Source organism: Pleuronectes platessa, chromosome 15 (assembly GCF_947347685.1).
Source record: "Pleuronectes platessa chromosome 15, fPlePla1.1, whole genome shotgun sequence".
NCBI lineage: Eukaryota > Metazoa > Chordata > Actinopteri > Pleuronectiformes > Pleuronectidae > Pleuronectes > Pleuronectes platessa.
In genome coordinates this window covers 179,877-198,541 of record NC_070640.1, presented here as the reverse complement: position 1 = coordinate 198,541, position 18,665 = coordinate 179,877, and the positions used below count along the sequence as shown (strand labels likewise).

The window sequence follows — 18,665 nt, the reverse complement described above, 5'->3', positions numbered from 1 at the left end:
TTACTGGTGCTTCATTTGCTCCACTGCGCCACCAAGTGGACAATACATTTCAAACAGGGAGAGTGATAATGACACCGTGGCTTTGGTGCTTAAAGCTTTGAATTGAATAAATGAATGAATGAAGTTTGTGATGCCAATACATACATTATGAACTCATTAATATGGTGTCTGTCTGTATGATATAAAGGCGGGGTCACAAGGGAAAGTGGAAACAAATTGGGCAGAGGGTTGTGTTGTGAATGTGCTTGTGTTACTTGGTTGTGTCTGTGCGTATGTGTGCAGGGACAAAATGTAGAACGTACAATAGGGTCAACATTTTATTCATTTTTATTTAATAATAACTTCTCCACAGTGCTGCGTTTCAGGTGGTTTCTTTTTCTTGAGATCATTTCGCCTGCTTCAGAAAAGAGCCTTTCTCATGCAGGGCACAGGTGAAGCTGGGGCGCAGAGGAAAGCTGCAGCAGGTTTGGACAAGTTGGGATTTACATTTTTCTGTCCTTCCCAAAACTGTAGAGGGTTCTCCAATCCTCCAATGTTTGGTTCACCCAGGTACCGTTTGACATGTTGTGTCCTCGTCTGCAGGACGCTGGTGTCCTAACGAGGCCTCAGTTTGCTCCCTAAGTGACTCAATACAATAACACTATTAAAATGTATCCAGTATCCATTACCTTGAGTCACAGGCTGAGAAAATTCTGATATGTGCGGTTGTCATGATGATGAGGAGGAGGAGGAGGAAGACGCTCTGTTTCGAATAACAGCAGCACCTTCAGAAGTGAGCCTCCTCTCAGCATCTGCTGCTTTAGTGGAGCTAAAGAGTCACCACCATCTTCATGTGCCTCAATAACCACAGCGCGCACCCTCCACCACGCACCTGTATGATGAACCGCCTTACGGCCTCATCAACTGTTGCCAAAAATACGCAAAACAGCGCCAAAAAACAGAATATGATAGAATATAGAAGACACACCATACAAAATAGAATTGAACTGTACAAAACTTAATACACAAACATGGATAATATAAGAAAATATCAAACCAACCTAAATATTGAACTATACACACGCAGGCTGCTGGCTCTTACAGCCCGGATGTCAGACAACACAGTGTTTTGCTGAAGAGCCTTTTTCATGAGAACATTTAAAGTATGCGCAAATTGTGTGACGCATACGAAGCTCCCCGGCACCAATACACATATTTGCTGCTCCATCAGTCACAAGGCAAGTCTCTTTGTCTGTTAGACTCCACTGTGACATCAGTGCTGCTTCTACTGGTGCCACATTTGCAGCAGTATGCGCCTCAGGGAAGTGCAGCACCCCGAACACAACACAATGCAAAGAGGTGCTTCATCTATAAAATGGAATGTCACAGCTAGATACACATCAGTGTTGATAGAGGTCCACATGTCTGATGTTAAACTAACTGCAGACGCCTTCGACATGATGGCTTTGACTTTCTCCTTGGACTCTTATATCTGTCCTCCACCATAGCCTCCATCACCTGCTTTGACCAAGGCCTCATCCACATCATTCTTCAGTCCTGATCCGAATTGGTTTACAGATGTCATTCATTACTCCCATGTAAAATATTAATTAATGTTGTCTAATAAAAACGTCCCTTGTAATTTTATGTTTGTATGCTGTCTTATATCATTGCATCCTAAATGGCTTACCTGAGCTTGGTCCCCCTCGGTGGGTCTCCTTGTTTCATGCAGGTTCTATAACGAGCTGTTACTGTTGTATCCGAGTTCTTTTGAACACAACAGACACTTAGGGGGGGCAGACTGAGGATTGAACCGCCCACCTTCTGGTGGGAGGAAGACCACTCTACCACAGCCACTTACGTCATCAACACACACCTCGGTACGCCCTTCACAAAATCCTTCCTTGGTGATTGGACAGGCGCTTAACCCCCGAACCCATAAAGACCAGAGGAAGAAGGAAAATTCACTCTGTCTTTGATGAAACTTCACTTGGACTCTGACGAGACTTCACTGACAAACATGTCCAAGGAACAAACCTGTGAGTCAAACTTTACTAACGTTTGTTCACACTGGATTTATATTCTCATCTTCTCTCTTTTTAACTTCCTCTTTTCAATAAATGATATTTACTACAGTCAAGTATTTACACCGATTCAAACTTTAAACCTGAGTGTGAACAGAATGTGTCTGATTTGATGGAGACTATAATGACTGGAGGAGAAACTGTTCAAATGCTTCCATAACTTCAGGGGACGAGTTGTTCCTACTTGTTGACCCGTGGCAGCCAATCAGCAGAGTCCGTCTGTTTCCTGAAAAGCAGAGGCGACATGTTTTATTGTGGAAACCTTGAAATGTTAAATTCCACTGATCAATGTCCTTCTACTGCTGAGACTGTTTTCTGTGCACGTAGCTGAAGCCTCCTCCAGGTTCATGCCCTTATTTGGTAATCCCACCTCCTGTTATCTGTGCAACTGGTTGCTGGTTTGATTCCTCTTTCTGTAACAGTGATGCCAGACAGCAAGGTGTTTCCTGTTTATCACTTTGTATAAAGACCTTCCTCTGGTTTCACTCTGAGTCATGTGGGTGGAACCCTCTGCAGAGCCAATCATTAACCCTCTAACTCTGAAACTCATGATCTCAACCTGATGGAGTTTAACTCTGCAGGTTCAGATCAGAGGAAGTTCAACCTTGTGAAGCCTGATGAGACACATTGTGATGTTAATGAGGTTTAAAACATTGATTGATTAACTTAAAGTTTGTTCATGTGTTTGAAACTCTCCATCAGATCCAGAGGACTCTCTCAGGATGGTTCTTATTGGGAAGACTGGAGTTGGAAAAGTGCAGCAGGAAACACCATATTAGGTTAGGTTAGGTTAGGTTAGTTTATTGGTCTCCACCAGGGAGAAATTTGTCGTGAAGACAGGGAACATGTTGCATACATAAAAACACATACAGTACAAAAAGAACATCAAGTTAAAAGTCTGGTGGAGTAAACAGACCACTAGACAATCCTGCACATGCAGCAAGCCGACGTGAACGCATTCACATGCTTCCACACCGCTACTCTAACTGTAATCATAAATATACATTCATATCAGCATCACATAACCTCAAGCATACATTAATCCGTTCACTCACATACAGTATGTCCATAGTTTGACTCATAATTCATTTCCATATACACATAGCCTATGTTCGTATACATATACAGAAACATTGCAATCATTTCCTGCTGTTGAGAAGTTTGGTTGATACAGGCACAAAGGAATGTTTGTATCGATTGTGCCTGCACAAGGGAAGCCTATATCTCCTTCCAGAGTTCAGGAGAGTATATTCACTATTCAGCACATGAGAACTATCTGTTAAAATGGCATTTGCCTGTCTGATCGTCGCCTGCTCAAAAAGGTCCTGTGGATTTAGGGGGGGTGTTATTCCCATAATCTTGCCAGCAGTTTTGACAAGGCTTGAGATTTCAGCTCTAGATTTAACAGATAGGTTACCAAACCAGCTGGTGATACCATAGCGGAGTATTGACTCAATTGCTGCTCTATAAAAAATTAGCATAATATTTTTGCAAACTCCAAATACTCTGAGCCTACGTAGGAAATGGAGACGTTGGTGAATTTTGGCACAAACATTGGCCACCTGTGTGCCCCATCTCAAATCGCTGTCAACATGGACACCAAGGTACCTGAATGTTTTGACCTGCACAATGTCCTGGCCATGGACAGCCACAGGGCTCTGGTCTCCCATTGATCTAGGATCCAACAACATCTCAACAGTTTTAGTTGTATTAATGAGCAGCGAGTGGGCATCACACCAGTTGACAAACTTGTCAACCGCAAGTTGATGAACACTCAAATTAGTATGTTTGGTGAGCAGGCTAAGTATGACAGTGTCATCAGAAAATTTTACTGTGAATTGATTTGGCTCAGAACTGACACAGTCGTTGGTATACAACGTGTACAGAAAAGGTGAACTAACACACCCCTGGGGGGCACCAGTGCTGCATACAGCCAGATCAGACAAAGCTGAGTTAAACTTAACCTTCTGTGGCCTATTCGATAAAAAAGAATAGTACCACCGAATTAAGAAAGGATTGACATTTAGCTGAACTAATTTCTTCAAAAGAATGTGTGGTTGAATGAGATTAAAAGCGGAACTAAAATCAACAAAAAGAAGTCTAGCATATCCAGCTGGATTTTCTAGGTGCTTCAGAACAAGATGCATTACAGTCGCTATGGCATCACTTGTGCTGCGGTTTTTGGTGTAGGCAAATTGATATTTATCAAGCGCTGGTTGCACAGCTGTTCGAAGCTTCTCTATCATGATCTTCTCTAATGATTTAAAAACATTTGAGGTGATGGCCACCGGCCGGTAATCATTGTCCTCCTGGGGACTGACCTTTTTAGGTATGGGTAGTATAATAGATTTTTTCCATAGTCTTGGCACTGTATAAGTGTCCATGGAAAACTGGAATAGTTTCACCCAGACCGGGGACAGTTCCTCGGCAAAAGATTTCAAAATAAAAGCTGACAGGCCGTCTGGACCTGTTGCCTTTTTAATCTGAATAGTTTTAAAAGTTTTAATGACTGTTTCCAGATCAATTACAATCCTATCCACATTTAAATCACAAATCACAGATTCTAAAACATCGGCACAATCTGCACTGTTATCAACATTAAAACGCATATAAAAATTGTTCAGTTCATTTGCCCTGGTCATTTCGTTATGAGCAAACAGAGGTTTCTTTTTCGCGTCCATGTTCGTCATATGTCTAATTGAGTCCCAAAGTTTCTTAGTATTGCATTCCGCCAAGTTTTGCTCTGCCCGTTCTTTATGTTGATGGCGCGCTGCTGTTATCTTCAGATTTAGGTCCTTTTGGGCCGCTCGGACCGCCGCTTTATCCCCCAACTTGAAAGCGCCTCCTCCATCTTAATGGAGAAGGTTTTTCATTCATCACTTTCTGTTTCCTCAGTGATGATAGAGTGTAGGAGAGAATCAGGGAAGGTTCAGGGCCAAAAGCTGGAGGTCATTGATACTCCAGGTCTGTTTGACACCGAGCTGAGTAATGAGCAGCTGAAGGCGCAAATCTCTAAGTGCATCACATACGCTTCTCCTGGACCTCAAGTGTTCCTGATCATCCTCAAGGCAGAGAGAGTCACTGAAGAAGAAGAAGAAACAGTGAAACTCCTTCAGATGCTGTTTGGAGAACAGGCTGCACGTTACACCATGACCCTGTTCACCCGTGGAGACGATCTGGAGGCAGAAGGTGTCTCCATAGAAGACGTCATTGGTAACAATAAGGTTCTCAGAGCCTTCCTCCATCAGTGCAAAGGAGGATACCATGTTTTTAACAACAGAAATAAAGATCCTGCTCAGGTCCATGAGCTGCTGAAGGAGATCAACACAATGGTTGAGAGAAATGGAGGAAGATACTTCACCAACGAGATGTTCCAAGAGGCTGAGGGAGAGGTAGAAGAAAAGAAGAATGAGCTTCTGAAGGTTGATCCACAGAGGGACCGGGATGAAGTAAGAAGTGAAGCAAAAGAATATGTGGCAAGATTTGGATTTCATACCTTGGCCCTTATTGTAGAAAGGGTTGGAGCTTGGCTTAGAGAGTCGACTGAGATGAGAGTTGGAGTGGGACGTGTGCTTGAAGGAGCAGTGGGATTTGTGCCTAAAGCAGATAAGAACAAACAAAAGTGCCTCACACAGTGATATTTAATATCAAGGAGTCATCAGCTCATTGCAGCTAAATGAAAATAGATACAAATAAAAAATCTAATCGTTAAAAGAGTATTTGATCATGTTGTAAGGTCAGAGTGACCTTGAGTGATTTGTGATTTGTGAATATGGGCTTTACAAATAAAATTGAATTGATTGATTGATTGAGTCTAAGTCACATTTTGTACCAAGTGTAAAGAAATTGCCTCAAGGCGTCTTTGAGATGTCCAGAATGTGGACGTACCAACAGACGGACAGAGGGACAACCCAATAACCTGACCCCCCCCCCCTGAACATAATCATGTAAACACTTTAACTTTGATCATAATGTTTATCAGATAATCTATCATCTGTCCCAGGAGATGGTTTCTACTGAAGATTTACTAATCACTACTCAGGTGATTGATGACGTCACACATGTCATATGTGTAATATGAGATTTAAAACCAGAGAAGACTCTGGACCTGATTAGCTTAAATGATTCTGTCATGAAAAGTTTGGATCAATACGAATAGAATATGATTTTCTGGCCTATCTCCACCATCTTGAGTGTTTGTTAATGTGGAGGAGCTGAGATGACACAAACAAATAAAGGTCGGGGACTAAATACAAGAAGCTCTTGTTGTTATTTACATCTTTCTACAACCAGTAACACTGACACCTGTTATAAACCAGTATCGTTCCACTAACCCACAACCTGCTGGGCCACTGGCATCGGATCATATGAACATTCAGATCATAGTCATGTGTCTTTCTCTTTACTGGTGTGGCTGGTCTCCAGGTGAAGATCCTCTGAGGGACAGAGGGTGAGACACAGAGTGAGACAGAGAGTGAGACAGAACGTGAGACAGAGAGTGAGACAGTGCGTGAGACACAGAGTGAGACAGAGAGTGAGACAGAACGTGAGACAGAGAGTGAGACAGAGAGTGAGACAGAACGTGAGACAGAGAGTGAGACAGAGAGTGAGACAGAACGTGAGAGAGAGGGTGAGACACAGCGTGAGACAGAGAGTGAGACAGAGAGTGAGACATTGCGTGAGACAGAGCGTGAGACAGAGAGTGAGACAGAGAGTGAGACAGAGCGTGAGACAGAGAGTGAGACAGAGAGTGAGACAGAACGTGATAGAGAGGGTGAGACACAGCGTGAGACAGAGAGTGAGACAGAGAGTGAGACATTGCGTGAGACAGAACGTGAGAGAGAGGGTGAGACACAGTGTGAGACAGAGAGTGAGACAGAGAGTGAGACAGAACGTGAGAGAGAGGGTGAGACACAGCGTGAGACAGAGAGTGAGACAGTGCGTGAGACACAGAGTGAGACAGAGAGTGAGACAGAACGTGAGACAGAGAGTGAGACAGAGAGTGAGACAGAACGTGAGAGAGAGGGTGAGACAGAGAGTGAGACTGAGCGTGAGACACAGTGAGACAGAGAGTGAGACAGAGAGTGAGACAGTGCGTGAGACACAGAGTGAGACAGAGAGTGAGACAGAACGTGAGACAGAGAGTGAGACAGAGAGTGAGACAGAACGTGAGAGAGAGGGTGAGACACAGCGTGAGACAGAGAGTGAGACATGACGTGAGAGAGAGGGTGAGACAGAGAGTGAGACAGGTCGGAGACACAGCGTGAGACAGAGGGTGAGACAGTGCGTGAGACACAGCATGAGACAGAGAGTGAGACAGAGAGTGAGACACATGTGAGACAGAGAGTGAGACACAGCATGAGACACAGGGTGAGACAGAGAGTGAGACAGAGAGTGAGACAAGATTAGATCACACTTTATTGATCACACACCAGGGAAACTCAGTTGGTACGCCGGGATGAGACAAGAGAAGAAGAAACGTAAAAGGAATAGAATAAAAATTACAATGCTGAGTACACATGAGTATGTACATCATATGCACCTTTTCACAGCAATGGTTTTTATGAAATGTGAATATATATATATATATATATATATTATGACTGTACGAGCAAGTCAAAATCTGTACATAAAATAGTGCAAATAGTGTGAATAGAACCAGTGCAGTATTATATTTTCCCTCTGGAAGCTGTGGGAGCTGTGGAGGTGAGACAGGTTACACTGTAAAACTTTCAAACAAATATTGAGATCAGATGATTCTGCAGAAGAACATGACGTCATTCTCAGTGTGGATCCAGAGGAGGCTGAAACCAGAGAAGCAGGCAAAGAGTGAGCTGCAGGGGGCGCTAGATCGTGAGTGGAGGAGGAGAGACTGTCAAACACTCAACCCCGTCACAGGTGAACAGATTCCTTCTCTTCATATTGTCACAAGTGTTTGTAAAACAACATGGCGGCCTCCATAGAGAGGACCGGCTCCAGATCTAAGTATAACATATTTAAATAAAGTATTTAAAAATGTATCTTTTCAATAAAAAGTCCAATTTAGGGCAAAGAAAACCACAACTCGTACAATTTAGATGAAACACATTAGTGAAAACATCACTAGGATTATTTTAGATTCAATTTCTGCCAACAGATCGTTTCACCTGAATGTGACACTGAAGAAAGACAGTGTCACTTCCTGTGTGTGTCTGACTGCCCCCCCCAGCTGCTCCACCTCTCACCTGAACCATGAGGAGGATCTGATGCTGTTGTGTTGTTGTTGTGTTGTTCAGCTGTGAAACACAAACTCTGGAGAAGCTCTGGAGACGATTCTCTGGATTCCACCTGCTGATCTGAGACCAGCTTCATCAACGCTGCATTAAATCGACTGCAGCCATCAATCTCTGTCAGGTTGGGGCGGGGGGGGGGCTGATCTGAGAGGAAGGAACTGCATCACATGACAAACCAGCCCCACCTCCTCTGGACCAGTAGGGGGCGGAGTCAAACAACAATAAAAAAATGATTTAGTGAGGTTAATAAATGTTGTCACCTGACACTGTAGCCTGAGGCCTCGTTCACACCTGCTGTCACGTTGAGATTAAGATTTTAATAAAACCTGCTCAGTGTCAATAAATTAGAAATCACGTGATTATTGATGTGATCGTCCTCACAAAGGTAAGAAGAGTTGTTTGTGTCTTTTATAAATAAAGATCCTTTGTGTTGAATATTAACATTTTAAACTTTAAAACAAAAGTTCTGTCTCTGTTTTTTTGGATTAAAACCCGACTTCCTGTCAGAGCTCCTGGTGGGTGGAGCCTCGTTAGCGTCTCATCAGAAACATGTAGATCAGTTCAGTGCACGTTGGATAATTAATGAGTCCTCGTTAGCGTTGAGTCCAGTCGTCAGTCAGAGTTAAACATGTTCATCAACAACGAGCTTCAGTAAAAACTGAGAGTCCTTAACGAGGTCAACAGGTTAATTAACTTGGACACGCCCCCAAATTCATCTCAACTGACCTGAAAAAGTAAAATCACATCAACACATTCATGAATTTGACTTTTGAGAAGAAACCAAACAAACTGAGGGTAACATTTTATTGATGATTTTCCCTGAACTAATTAATAACTATTGATTTTACATTAAAGTAACAACTTTTAAAACAAAACACGGATCATCTGTGACCTTTGACCTCCCACTGGTCACATGATGCTGTTTCATCTCATCAATAATCAGGAACACGGAGGAAGAAGAAATCGAAGAGAGATTCAGATTCAGTATTTCGGTCTCTTCACGTTGACCCTGAAAAAAAAATGTTATCAGATGTTAAAACTGTCGGCTCTCCTTTGATTGGCTGATGATGATGATGATGATGAACTCACCCGTCGGCCTCCATCTTCTTCCTCTTCTCTATGATCTGATCGAGAGAGAGAGAGAGAGTTTAAATAACCTTGGTTATACTAAAGTAAAAATACTCTATAACTTGTACTTTAGTACATTTTTCAGGTACTTTAGAGTATTTCTTTTTCTGATGACTTTATACTTTAACTCTACATTTAAACACAAATATCTGAACTTTTACTTCTTGTTACTTTGGTTTAACGTGTTTGAGGATTATAGTTTTTTTATTTGCAGCATCAAACAGACTGAACCTAAATGAACAACAACACAGATGATTGTTGTTGTGCATCAGTTTAGATCAACACAACAGACGTGACAAGGTGAAGACTCGACTGGAGAAGAGGAGCACGAGTCTGATGAAGACAAACAAGATGGAGGACAGAAGAATCAAACATCACTGACACAAAGATCTCAACGTCTCATCCAACCTGTGAAATCATCTTTATCACTGTTCGATACTTTATCACCTCCGGTCACATCAGTGGATAGAAAGAGAAACTTATACTTTTACTCAAGTAAAGACGTGGAATCAGTACTTTAACACAAATATATCTGTATTTATATTGTACTGATCTAGTTTCTAGTGTTGATGACGAGTACATGTTATTGCCTTTCACACACAGATTCACACACAGAGCATCTAGTGGCAGCACTACTCTTTCCTCTGAGGGGCCAGTGGGGGGGGTCAGCATCTTGCTCAAGGACACTTCGGCATGCAGATGGGAAAGAAAGGATCGAACCGCTGCCACCCGCTCTACCCCCTCAGCCACAGCTGCCCCGAATAGAATGATCACAGGTAAAGAATGTGTGTTGGTTTCCACGTCTGCTGAAGAGTCATGTGACGTGTATCAGCTGACTGAGGTCTGTAACCACTGGGCTCTCACCGCGCTGATCTTCTTCCACTGCCGGTCCAGCTCTGCCTTCTCATTGGTCTCTTTGAAGCGACGAGTCTTGCGGCCCTCGGACATCTTGATGCCGTACTGGAAGGCGGCCCTGCGGGGTCAAAGGTCATGGTGACATCACGAAGGTCATACTAGCAGCACAGCGAGTGGCCTGAGTCTGAAGGATGCACACGTACTTTGGCAGCGCCTCCTTGTTGTTCATGTAATCAGAGTACTCCTCCTGAGTGTCGAAGTCCCAGCGGCCGAGAGGACCCTTCTTATTGCCCTGGAACACACACACACACACACACACAGGTCACATGACCTCCGCTGCTTCCTGTTCGCTCCACTGACGTCATCACACTGTTATTCACTTCCTGTCAGCTGGGTCATGGCGCCTCCAGCAGCGGCTCAGCTTTTAAATGTCTGATAGAAGGACACTAATGAGGAGGAGCTCTGCAGACAGGTGCATGCTGGGAACTGTAGTTACCTGGTCCATCTTGCTGTAGTCCACCTCCTCATCACTGTCCACAGCCAGGTCGTCCATCCTGCACACACACACAAATAGTAAATATATAACAGTTAGACATTATCAGTTGTGTGTGTGTGTGTGTGTGTGTGTGTGTGTGTGTGTGTGTGTGTGTGTGTGTGTGTGTGTGTGTGTGTGTGTGTGTGTGTGTGTGTGTGTGTGTGTGTGTGTGTGTGTGTGTGTGTGTGTGTGTGTGTGTCTCTTACGTGGCCGGGTAACACTCTGCGTACGAGTTGGATCCTCCAAAGAAATCTCCCAGTTGCTCTTTACCGTCTCTTCTCAGGGAACCAGGCTCCTGGCCCGGCCACTGGCTGCCGGCTGCTCCTGCAAACTTCTCGTTGATGACCTTGATCTGGTCTCTGACTGATCCTGGACCTGAGCAGCATTATTGATCAGGAGGTTCAGGTCACATGACGCTGGTCATTACCGCGTTGAACTGAGACATCACAGAATCAAACAGAGTCAATCAAGTTTAATTAATTAAGGAAAAGTCTCACCTGTCTCCACGTCCATGTCCACGACCTGGAGACAGAGACAGACCGTTAATAATGGACCAAAATCTACACCAATCTGTGTCTCCACCCATCTGTCCATCTATCTGTCTCCACCACCCGTCTCACCTGCTGTTCGTCTCCTCTGGGTTTCTCAAAGTAGCTTTGTCTCCTGCTCTTGCTATCGTCCTCCCTGTCTCTGTGGTCCTCTCTATCTCGGTTGTCCTCTCTGTCTCTGTGGCGCTCTTTGTCTCTGGGGGGTTCTTTGTCTCTGGGGGGTTCTTTGTCTCTGGGGGGCTTGAACATGGCAGTGCCGGACGGGACGTAGTCTCCGATGTCCTCAAAGATACTGAGACAGAGACAAAAGTGAGCGTTTGATTTTCAAACAACACAATGTGATGTTGTAGTCAACTGACCCGATATCAGCTTCAGGAGCTCGTTTATCATCCAGTTTCCCTGAAACACACACACACACACAAAAACACACACACACAAACACACACGTCAGCTGTGACTCTGTGACACGTCTCTGTTACCGTGGTTACATGGGGCTTCAGTACCTTTGTCCTTCTTCTTGATCTTCTTGTGTCGTGTCCCTTGTCTCAGGTACGACAGGATCTGAGTCAGTTTAGAAATCACGATATCGTTGGTGGTGAGAGTCGTCTGAGCCTGAGAGACACACACACACACACACACACAAACTTAAATGAAAAAAGCTGTTTAAACATTACATTTAATTTTTCATTGAGCTGAAGCTTTTATCCAGAGCGACTCACAATACGTGAATCAACCAGAGCAACAAGAATCAAGAAGTATGATTCTCTTCAAGAAAGACAAACTACACGTGCAACAAGTAGGTGCTGCTATTTTCTTGTACAAGGTTTAGTTTGAAGAGGTGTGTCTTCAGTCTGGAGGACGATGTGTGGACTTCCTGTCCTGATGTCCACGTGGAGCTGGTTCCATCGTTTAGGAGCCGGGACAGGAAACAGTTGTGACGTTGTTGAGTGACAGCTGTCCCTCCCAGTCGGGGAGCAGCTGATTGGTCGAAGCAGAGCGGAGTGGACAGGCTGTGAGGTTTGACCAGGTCCTGGATGTGGACTGGACCTGATCCGGTCACAGCACGGTACCAAGTACTTGTGTTTTGAAACGGATGAGTGCAGCTACTGGTAACCAGTGAAGGGAGCAGAGGAGTGTGAGTGAACTCAGGTTGAAGACCAGTGGAGCTGCTGGTTTCTGGATGAGCTGCAGAGGTCGGATGGCAGCAGCAGGTCGACCTGCCAGGAGGGGGGGGCAGTAGTCTAGGTGTGAGATGACCAGAACCGGCTCCTCCTTCTGAGTGAGAAGGGGGCGTGCCCTCCTGATGTTGTGCTGCATGAATCTACAGGAACATGTTGTTGCAGTGATGTAGGCAGAGAGGGGGGTCGACTGTCGGGTGGGGCCTAAAGGTCTGGGGGGGGGGGGGGGGGGGGGGGGGGGGGGGGGGGGGCTACCATGGAAAGTAGTTCTGTCACATGAAATGAAAAAGTTTCTTAGAGTCTGACGACAATGAAGTAGGAACACGACTTGTTCATCATCTAAAGAAGCTGAACTGTCAGTCACAGCCAGGGGGCGCTGTCACAACCACCATGTTCAGTCTGAACATTAGGTGTGAAAGGTTCCTCAGACCAGAAGAGGAGTTCTGGGTCTGGATCAAACTGAACCAGGTTCCGTTTGTTTGCAGTGAAAACACTGAGAGTTTGGATTTTTGGACCAATCACAGGAAGAAGAGACAGAATTAAACCATAGAAGAAGAAGAAGAAGCAGCTGCAGTCTTCACCTCCGAGGATATGTTTGAACCCCAAGGACGTTCATTTGGTGCAGTTGAACTAGTGGAGTTCTGTAGAGTAGTGTTGAGTACTGTAGAGTAGTGTAGAGTACTGTAGTACTGTAGTAGTGTAGAGTACTGTAGAGTAGTGTAGAGTAGTGTAGAGTAGTGTAGAGTAGTGTAGAGTACTGTAGAGTAGTGTAGAGTACTCTAGAGTAGTGTAGAGTACTGTAGTACTGTAGAGTACTGTAGAGTAGTGTAGAGTACTGTAGTACTGTAGAGTAGTGTAGAGTACTGTAGTACTGTAAAGTAGTGTAGAGTACTGTAGAGTAGTGCAGAGTACTGTAGTACTGTAGAGTAGTGTGGAGTAATGTAGAGTAGTGTAGAGTACTGTAGTACTGTAGAGTACTGTAGAGTAGTGCAGAGTAGAGTACTGTAGAGTAGTGTAGAGCTCTGTAGAGTAGTGTACTGTAGAGTAGATTACTGTAGTACTGTAGAGTAGTGTAGAGTAGTGCAGAGTAGAGTACTGTAGAGTAGTGTAGAGTTCTGTAGAGTAGTGTACTGTAGAGTAGTGTAGAGTTATGTAGAGTACTGTAGAGTAGTGTAGAGTACTGTAGTACTGTAGAGTTGTGTACTGCGCCTGAAGGTTCTGATGCTGCCAGTAATACCATCGTTACCATGGCAACCAAATGAGGCTCCTCAAACAGAAAGACAACTACCCCCCCCCCCCCCCCCCCCCCCCCCTCAGAGGCCGTCTCCAAACGAATCAGAGTCAAGTACCCTGTAAAAGGTTTTTCAGTAGTTTGTCCTGACTCTTGCTGAGGGTGAAGGACAGAGGATGTCACCCTGTTAAAGCCTATGAGACGAATTGTAATTTGTGAATATATCAAATAAATTTGATTTGATTGATTGAAGTACAGGTAAACTCCGCCCACGTAGGTGATGACCACAGGAAGTACGTATGTCAGACAGAATTCTTTAGTCCCTAAATTAAATGTGAAACGAAAACTAACAGATAAAATGAAGTGGTTCAGATCAGAAACAGTTTCTAAAGTTAAAATGTCTGTTTTACATTAAATGCAATCTGAACAACAGCGCCCTCTGCAGCCACACGTGGCAATATATATATATATAATCTGTTGTGCCTCGTGATGAAGTGAATTTAAACAGAATCTGATTCCTCATATTCTAAAAGATACTGGTTTTAGCTGCAGTTTATTCTAGTCCCGCTCAGGATGATGTTTATGTTTTTATTGGAGCAGTTGCTGATTCAGCCGTGACGTAGTGAAACGCTCAGCACTGTCTGTTGTCCTGTGGACCAGCAGCTGTTCCCTGTGTCAGTACCTCCATGCTGGGGCAGTCGGCTTTGCTGCGGATCAGAGTTGTCGGGATGTCCGTGTCAGTGAACTCATCGTCCAGGTCCACCACGTACGCCATCCTGCCCGGCAGGAAGAGCTCGTTCCTCTCCACCAGGCCGGTCCGAAACACCACGCGGTAGATGTTCCTACCTGGGGTGGGGGGGGTGGGGGTTACACACATGATCCACACACATGATGAAACCAACATGTGACTAAGTGTGATCAGACTCACCCAGACGAGTTTTGAACTCAATCTTCTCCTCTGGCTCTACGTCTTTCCTGACAAAACAGAGGTCAAAGGTCAATGTCGGACAGAGGTCGGACAGGGGTCAAAGGTCGGACAGAGGATGATGTTTCATACTTTGCCTCTTTCTGGACTTTCTCCATCATGTCTTCTTCTTCTCTCTCTTTACTGGTGATCTCCGCTCTCACCTGTCAACGTTCAAAAGGCACAACCCTGATGTTTTATATTATATATTTATATGTTGTTAGCATCATATAAGAGTGGGTTAGGTTTTGTAACACAGCATTATTTATATTTTCTGTGCTGACCTTCTGCAGCAGAGCGAAGTCCAGACCTTTCACCAAGTGAGTATGTTCCATGTCACCTCCCAAGAACTTTGACTCCTGGATCAACTGCCGACGTTTCTCTGCAGCCGACTTATCTCTGAAAGAACCAAAACAAACTCGTCAGTAGTTAGCATTAGCAGGACTCACGCCCTAATGTGTTGGGTCCTACAGCTCTGTAGTTAGCTGTTCTGTTAGCATAGTTAGCATTAGCAATACTCACGCCTCAGTGGTGGGTCTTACAGCTCTGTAGTTAGCTGTTCTGTTAGCATAGTTAGCATTAGCAGTACTCACGCCTCAGTGGTGGGTCCTACAGCCCTGTAGTTAGCTGTTCTGTTAGCATTAGCAGTACTCACGCCTCAGCGGTGGGTCTTACAGCTCTGTAGTTAGCTGTGGTGTTAGTTTTATTGTGAAGGGTCACCCACGGATGTTTTGTTTTGGGAGCGTTGACTAGTTGTGAAAAAGTAAACGGGCATCATTGTCCTGATTGACCTGTTACCTCCAGTATAGGTGAATTAAACTCTTGACTACATTTATAATGGTTAATAGGAAGAGAGAGAGAGAGAGAGGTGTGTGTGTGTGTGTGTGTGTGTGTGTGTGTGTGTGTGTGTGTGTCAGCCGCTGCTTCTGGTCAGAAACAGAAAGTAAACAAGGATTTCTCTTCTGGCTGTGAACTCCTCTGATGGAGTTTTGGTTCGGTGTTGGTGGAAGAGGCTGTGACACCAGTTCCTCTTCACACACAGAACGTGACTCGTGAGAAGCAGGGTTGTGGGATCTCTTAGTTTTACAATTCGTACGGTTATGAAACTGTGGTTATCGTAAAACCAGTTAATCCCGACATCACTACTCTGTAGTTAGTCGTTCTGTTAGCTTAGTTAGCATTAGCAGTACTCACGCCTCCGCAGTGGGTCCTACAGCTCTGTAGTTAGCGGTGGTGCTGATCAGCTCCGTCTCTTCATAATCTTTGTTGACTCCATCTCGTCTCTCTCTTGCTCGATCTCTGTACTTCTCGGCCAGCTCTCGCTCTCGCTCCATCTCCTGCTGACGTAGCTTAGCATAGTAGCTATAACAAACAATAATACATGATTAATAACACAATCAACTGAAGGTCCTATTAGCCGAGTTCAGTTTGACCTGAAAATAACCTCCTCAGTAGGCCAACCCTCCACTCTGTAGGGGGAGCTGTGTTTCAATCGGGTTAGGGTTACATCATCACGCGAGTGACACTGGGCCTGCTCCACACTCACCTCTTCTTCTTCCTCCTCCTCGCAGCAGGATCCTCATCCTCATTGTAGTCCCTCGGCATCCTGGGAAACAAACAACGGATGAACCCATGACAAATCGAATGTACCTTCTGACAGCAGCAGAGCGTCAGCTGTGTTTCTGTTACTCACTCATGCTGTCGGGACTTGGAGGGCGGGGCTGAGGAAGGCGCCGCCCGCGGTGTCATCAGCAATTTCCTGAAGTCATCATTAGTCAGCTTGGACCTGAGGAGACACATGGTTGTGTTAACTCTCTCTCTCTCATACACACACACACACAAGGCGCCTTTACTTTGAAGTTCAACCTACCCAGGATATCTTTACATTATCAGGGTGAACTTAACCTAACAAACACAGGCTTAACGGTAACATGATGCTGGTTATCAACTCGTTAAGTCCACCCAGATTTCCCTGACATTTGATAAAAAATATATGACTTGACCACAATATAACAACGTGTGAACAAGATATATAACTCGGGGCCACAAGATCTGAATCTGTTGTTTACTTACAACAAGTGACGAAGCCTCTTGATGAGAAACGTTTGAATCCCATGATGTGGACTCTATAATGTTAAGTATTTAATAATATGGTTTCATAAGATAAAACTACTTAAAAGGTAGTAGACAGTCTGTGGTACTGTGAGCACTCTGCTCCTTCGGGTCAGGCTGGTTCTGTTGGTCCAGCAGCTAACAAAGGTTTATCCTCAGAGAAGAATCTAGATCCTTCAGAGCCTCAGAGCCTCACAATCCTCACCAGCTCCACAGATTCTCTAAGAACAATGATGGACACTCTGACATTTCTCCAGGAGGCTGCAGGAAAAGACCCAGAAAATGTCTAGAGACACTGATTCAGACATTTGTTCTCACATAGAGAACCTGCAGAGCCTGTTAGGAACATGTCAGAGCCCCCCCCCCCCCTCACACACACAGTTGAACTCACTGAGCTGCTGCTCGGTGCTCGTCCACCTCGTGGCCATCAGGAGCGAGAGGGTTGGAGTAACTTTCAGCTTAAAGAAAACAGAACGCATGTTAGAGACCGACAGCAGGGGGCGCTGATACACACACACACACACACACAAACAAACAAACAATAAAATATAAAGTGACTCGTAAGATTATTTGTCAATAATGACACGTGATAATAAATCTAATGATTCTGGATCCACACAGATTGAATATAAACTTTACTGATCCACAGACTGATTTGATTAAACCATGAATCATTAGACTGAAAGTGATGTTCCGTTCGTAGAAAGGTAACACGTTTACTTTACTATCGATAATATATTAATGATCGATGATCAGCTGCTCAGTTACTGTTGATCTCAGTTATGAAACCTTGAGATTCAACTGGAGAGAAAACATTTAAATTAAAGACTCGTTTCTCTTCTGTTCTTTCAGCTTCGTGTTTTTGTCGAAGAGAAATCAACACTAGCTGTTTACTGGCTCAGAGCTATGCTCAGCTAGTTGATGCTAACAGAACCCAACAAGTCCTGCAGTCTGATAAAGATCCGGTTTAGTTCCAGTCTAATTGTTTATATTCCGAATTAAACTTAAGCGTTTCTGCTGAGTGCAGCTAGCAGCTCAAAGCTAGCATCGCAGTGAGCGCATGCTAACGCCGCGTTGTGGTTTCTTGTGTGTGAAAGTGTTTCAGAATAAAACTCACTCTCCGGCATCTTCTGCGTCTTTTCCGCTTCACAGTGAGAAACTGGTTCTTCCTCCACAGACAAGGACCTCAACTAGCTCAGTTAGCTTTCGGCTAACAGCAGCGGCTCCCTGCGTCACTTCCTTTTCCGTAAGAGCTCATACACAGCGCCCCCCGCAGGAGGCCACGGTCACTGACACGTGGAAACCATACTCACGATTCAATGACGTCATGTAAACTTGTTTTTCAGATTATACGTCGCAAGGTGGAAAAACTTCTGCCATGATTTATCACGTTTTAAAAGATATGAGGACTTTTTAAATGCTCTGTATATATGAATATATCTCAATCACATTTTATATATAAAGCTCATATTCAGTTTCTCTCAATGATCTTCAGATGCAACATCCTGTTCTTAACCCTCAAGAGTAAAAGAACCAAAAATTGCAAGGTAAGAGTTTCTGTTCCTATGTAAAGCCTTGGGCTAAATTCAAGTTATTTATTATAGGACCTTTAAGAGGCACAAAAAGAGGGCTCTGTTTTTAACACCTTGCATTTATCGATATATGGATCAGAGCATGCACCTGAACTCTATGAAAAAAAACACATTTCAGTGAATCCTTCAGCCAATCAGAGTAGAGCTGTGCAGTAGTAGCTCGGAGGATATCAAAGACACAAAACTT

The 18,665-nt window shown here is 44.3% G+C and overlaps 2 protein-coding genes and 1 long non-coding RNA gene across 3 annotated transcripts; 1 reads left to right on the top strand and 2 right to left on the bottom strand.

Moving 5' to 3' along the window:
- Positions 1–309: 309 nt before the first annotated feature.
- On the bottom strand, positions 310–2,653 carry LOC128456598 (uncharacterized). Its single transcript, XR_008341875.1, has 3 exons — positions 1,670–2,653; positions 669–903; positions 310–617 (listed from the first exon to the last, which is right to left on the bottom strand). It is a non-coding gene; the product is annotated as an uncharacterized LOC128456598 (long non-coding RNA).
- Positions 1,858–5,868, top strand: LOC128456594 (GTPase IMAP family member 9). The gene is made up of 3 exons (XM_053440814.1): positions 1,858–2,018; positions 2,766–2,837; positions 4,915–5,868. The coding sequence occupies exon 3, from the start codon at positions 4,919–4,921 to the stop codon at positions 5,699–5,701; it is 783 nt and encodes a 260-aa protein (XP_053296789.1). The 5' UTR covers positions 1,858–2,018; positions 2,766–2,837; positions 4,915–4,918; the 3' UTR covers positions 5,702–5,868.
- A 3,257-nt stretch (positions 5,869–9,125) lies between these two features.
- ik (IK cytokine) lies at positions 9,126–18,163 on the bottom strand. Its single transcript, XM_053440813.1, has 19 exons — positions 18,004–18,163; positions 17,278–17,344; positions 16,468–16,560; positions 16,321–16,380; positions 15,969–16,136; positions 15,059–15,173; positions 14,868–14,938; positions 14,739–14,785; positions 14,493–14,656; positions 11,905–12,013; positions 11,761–11,800; positions 11,474–11,693; positions 11,351–11,375; positions 11,060–11,228; positions 10,815–10,872; positions 10,522–10,610; positions 10,328–10,436; positions 9,425–9,459; positions 9,126–9,344 (listed from the first exon to the last, which is right to left on the bottom strand). Exons 1-19 carry the CDS (start codon positions 18,011–18,013, stop codon positions 9,317–9,319), a joined length of 1,677 nt encoding a protein of 558 aa, XP_053296788.1. The 5' UTR covers positions 18,014–18,163; the 3' UTR covers positions 9,126–9,316.
- Positions 18,164–18,665: the final 502 nt, after the last annotated feature.

Bases quoted from the DNA above. Each gene is read 5' to 3' on its own strand.
- ik (XM_053440813.1), bottom strand. The intron at 14,939-15,058 runs GTCAGCACAGAA...GAACGTTGACAG, and splicing joins ACTTCGCTCTGCTGCAGAAG to GTGAGAGCGGAGATCACCAG. The intron at 10,437-10,521 runs GTACGTGTGCAT...TTGACCCCGCAG, and splicing joins AACAAGGAGGCGCTGCCAAA to GGCCGCCTTCCAGTACGGCA.
- LOC128456594 (XM_053440814.1), top strand. From the start codon at position 4,919: ATGGAGAAGGTTTTTCATTCATCACTTTCTGTTTCCTCAGTGATGATA.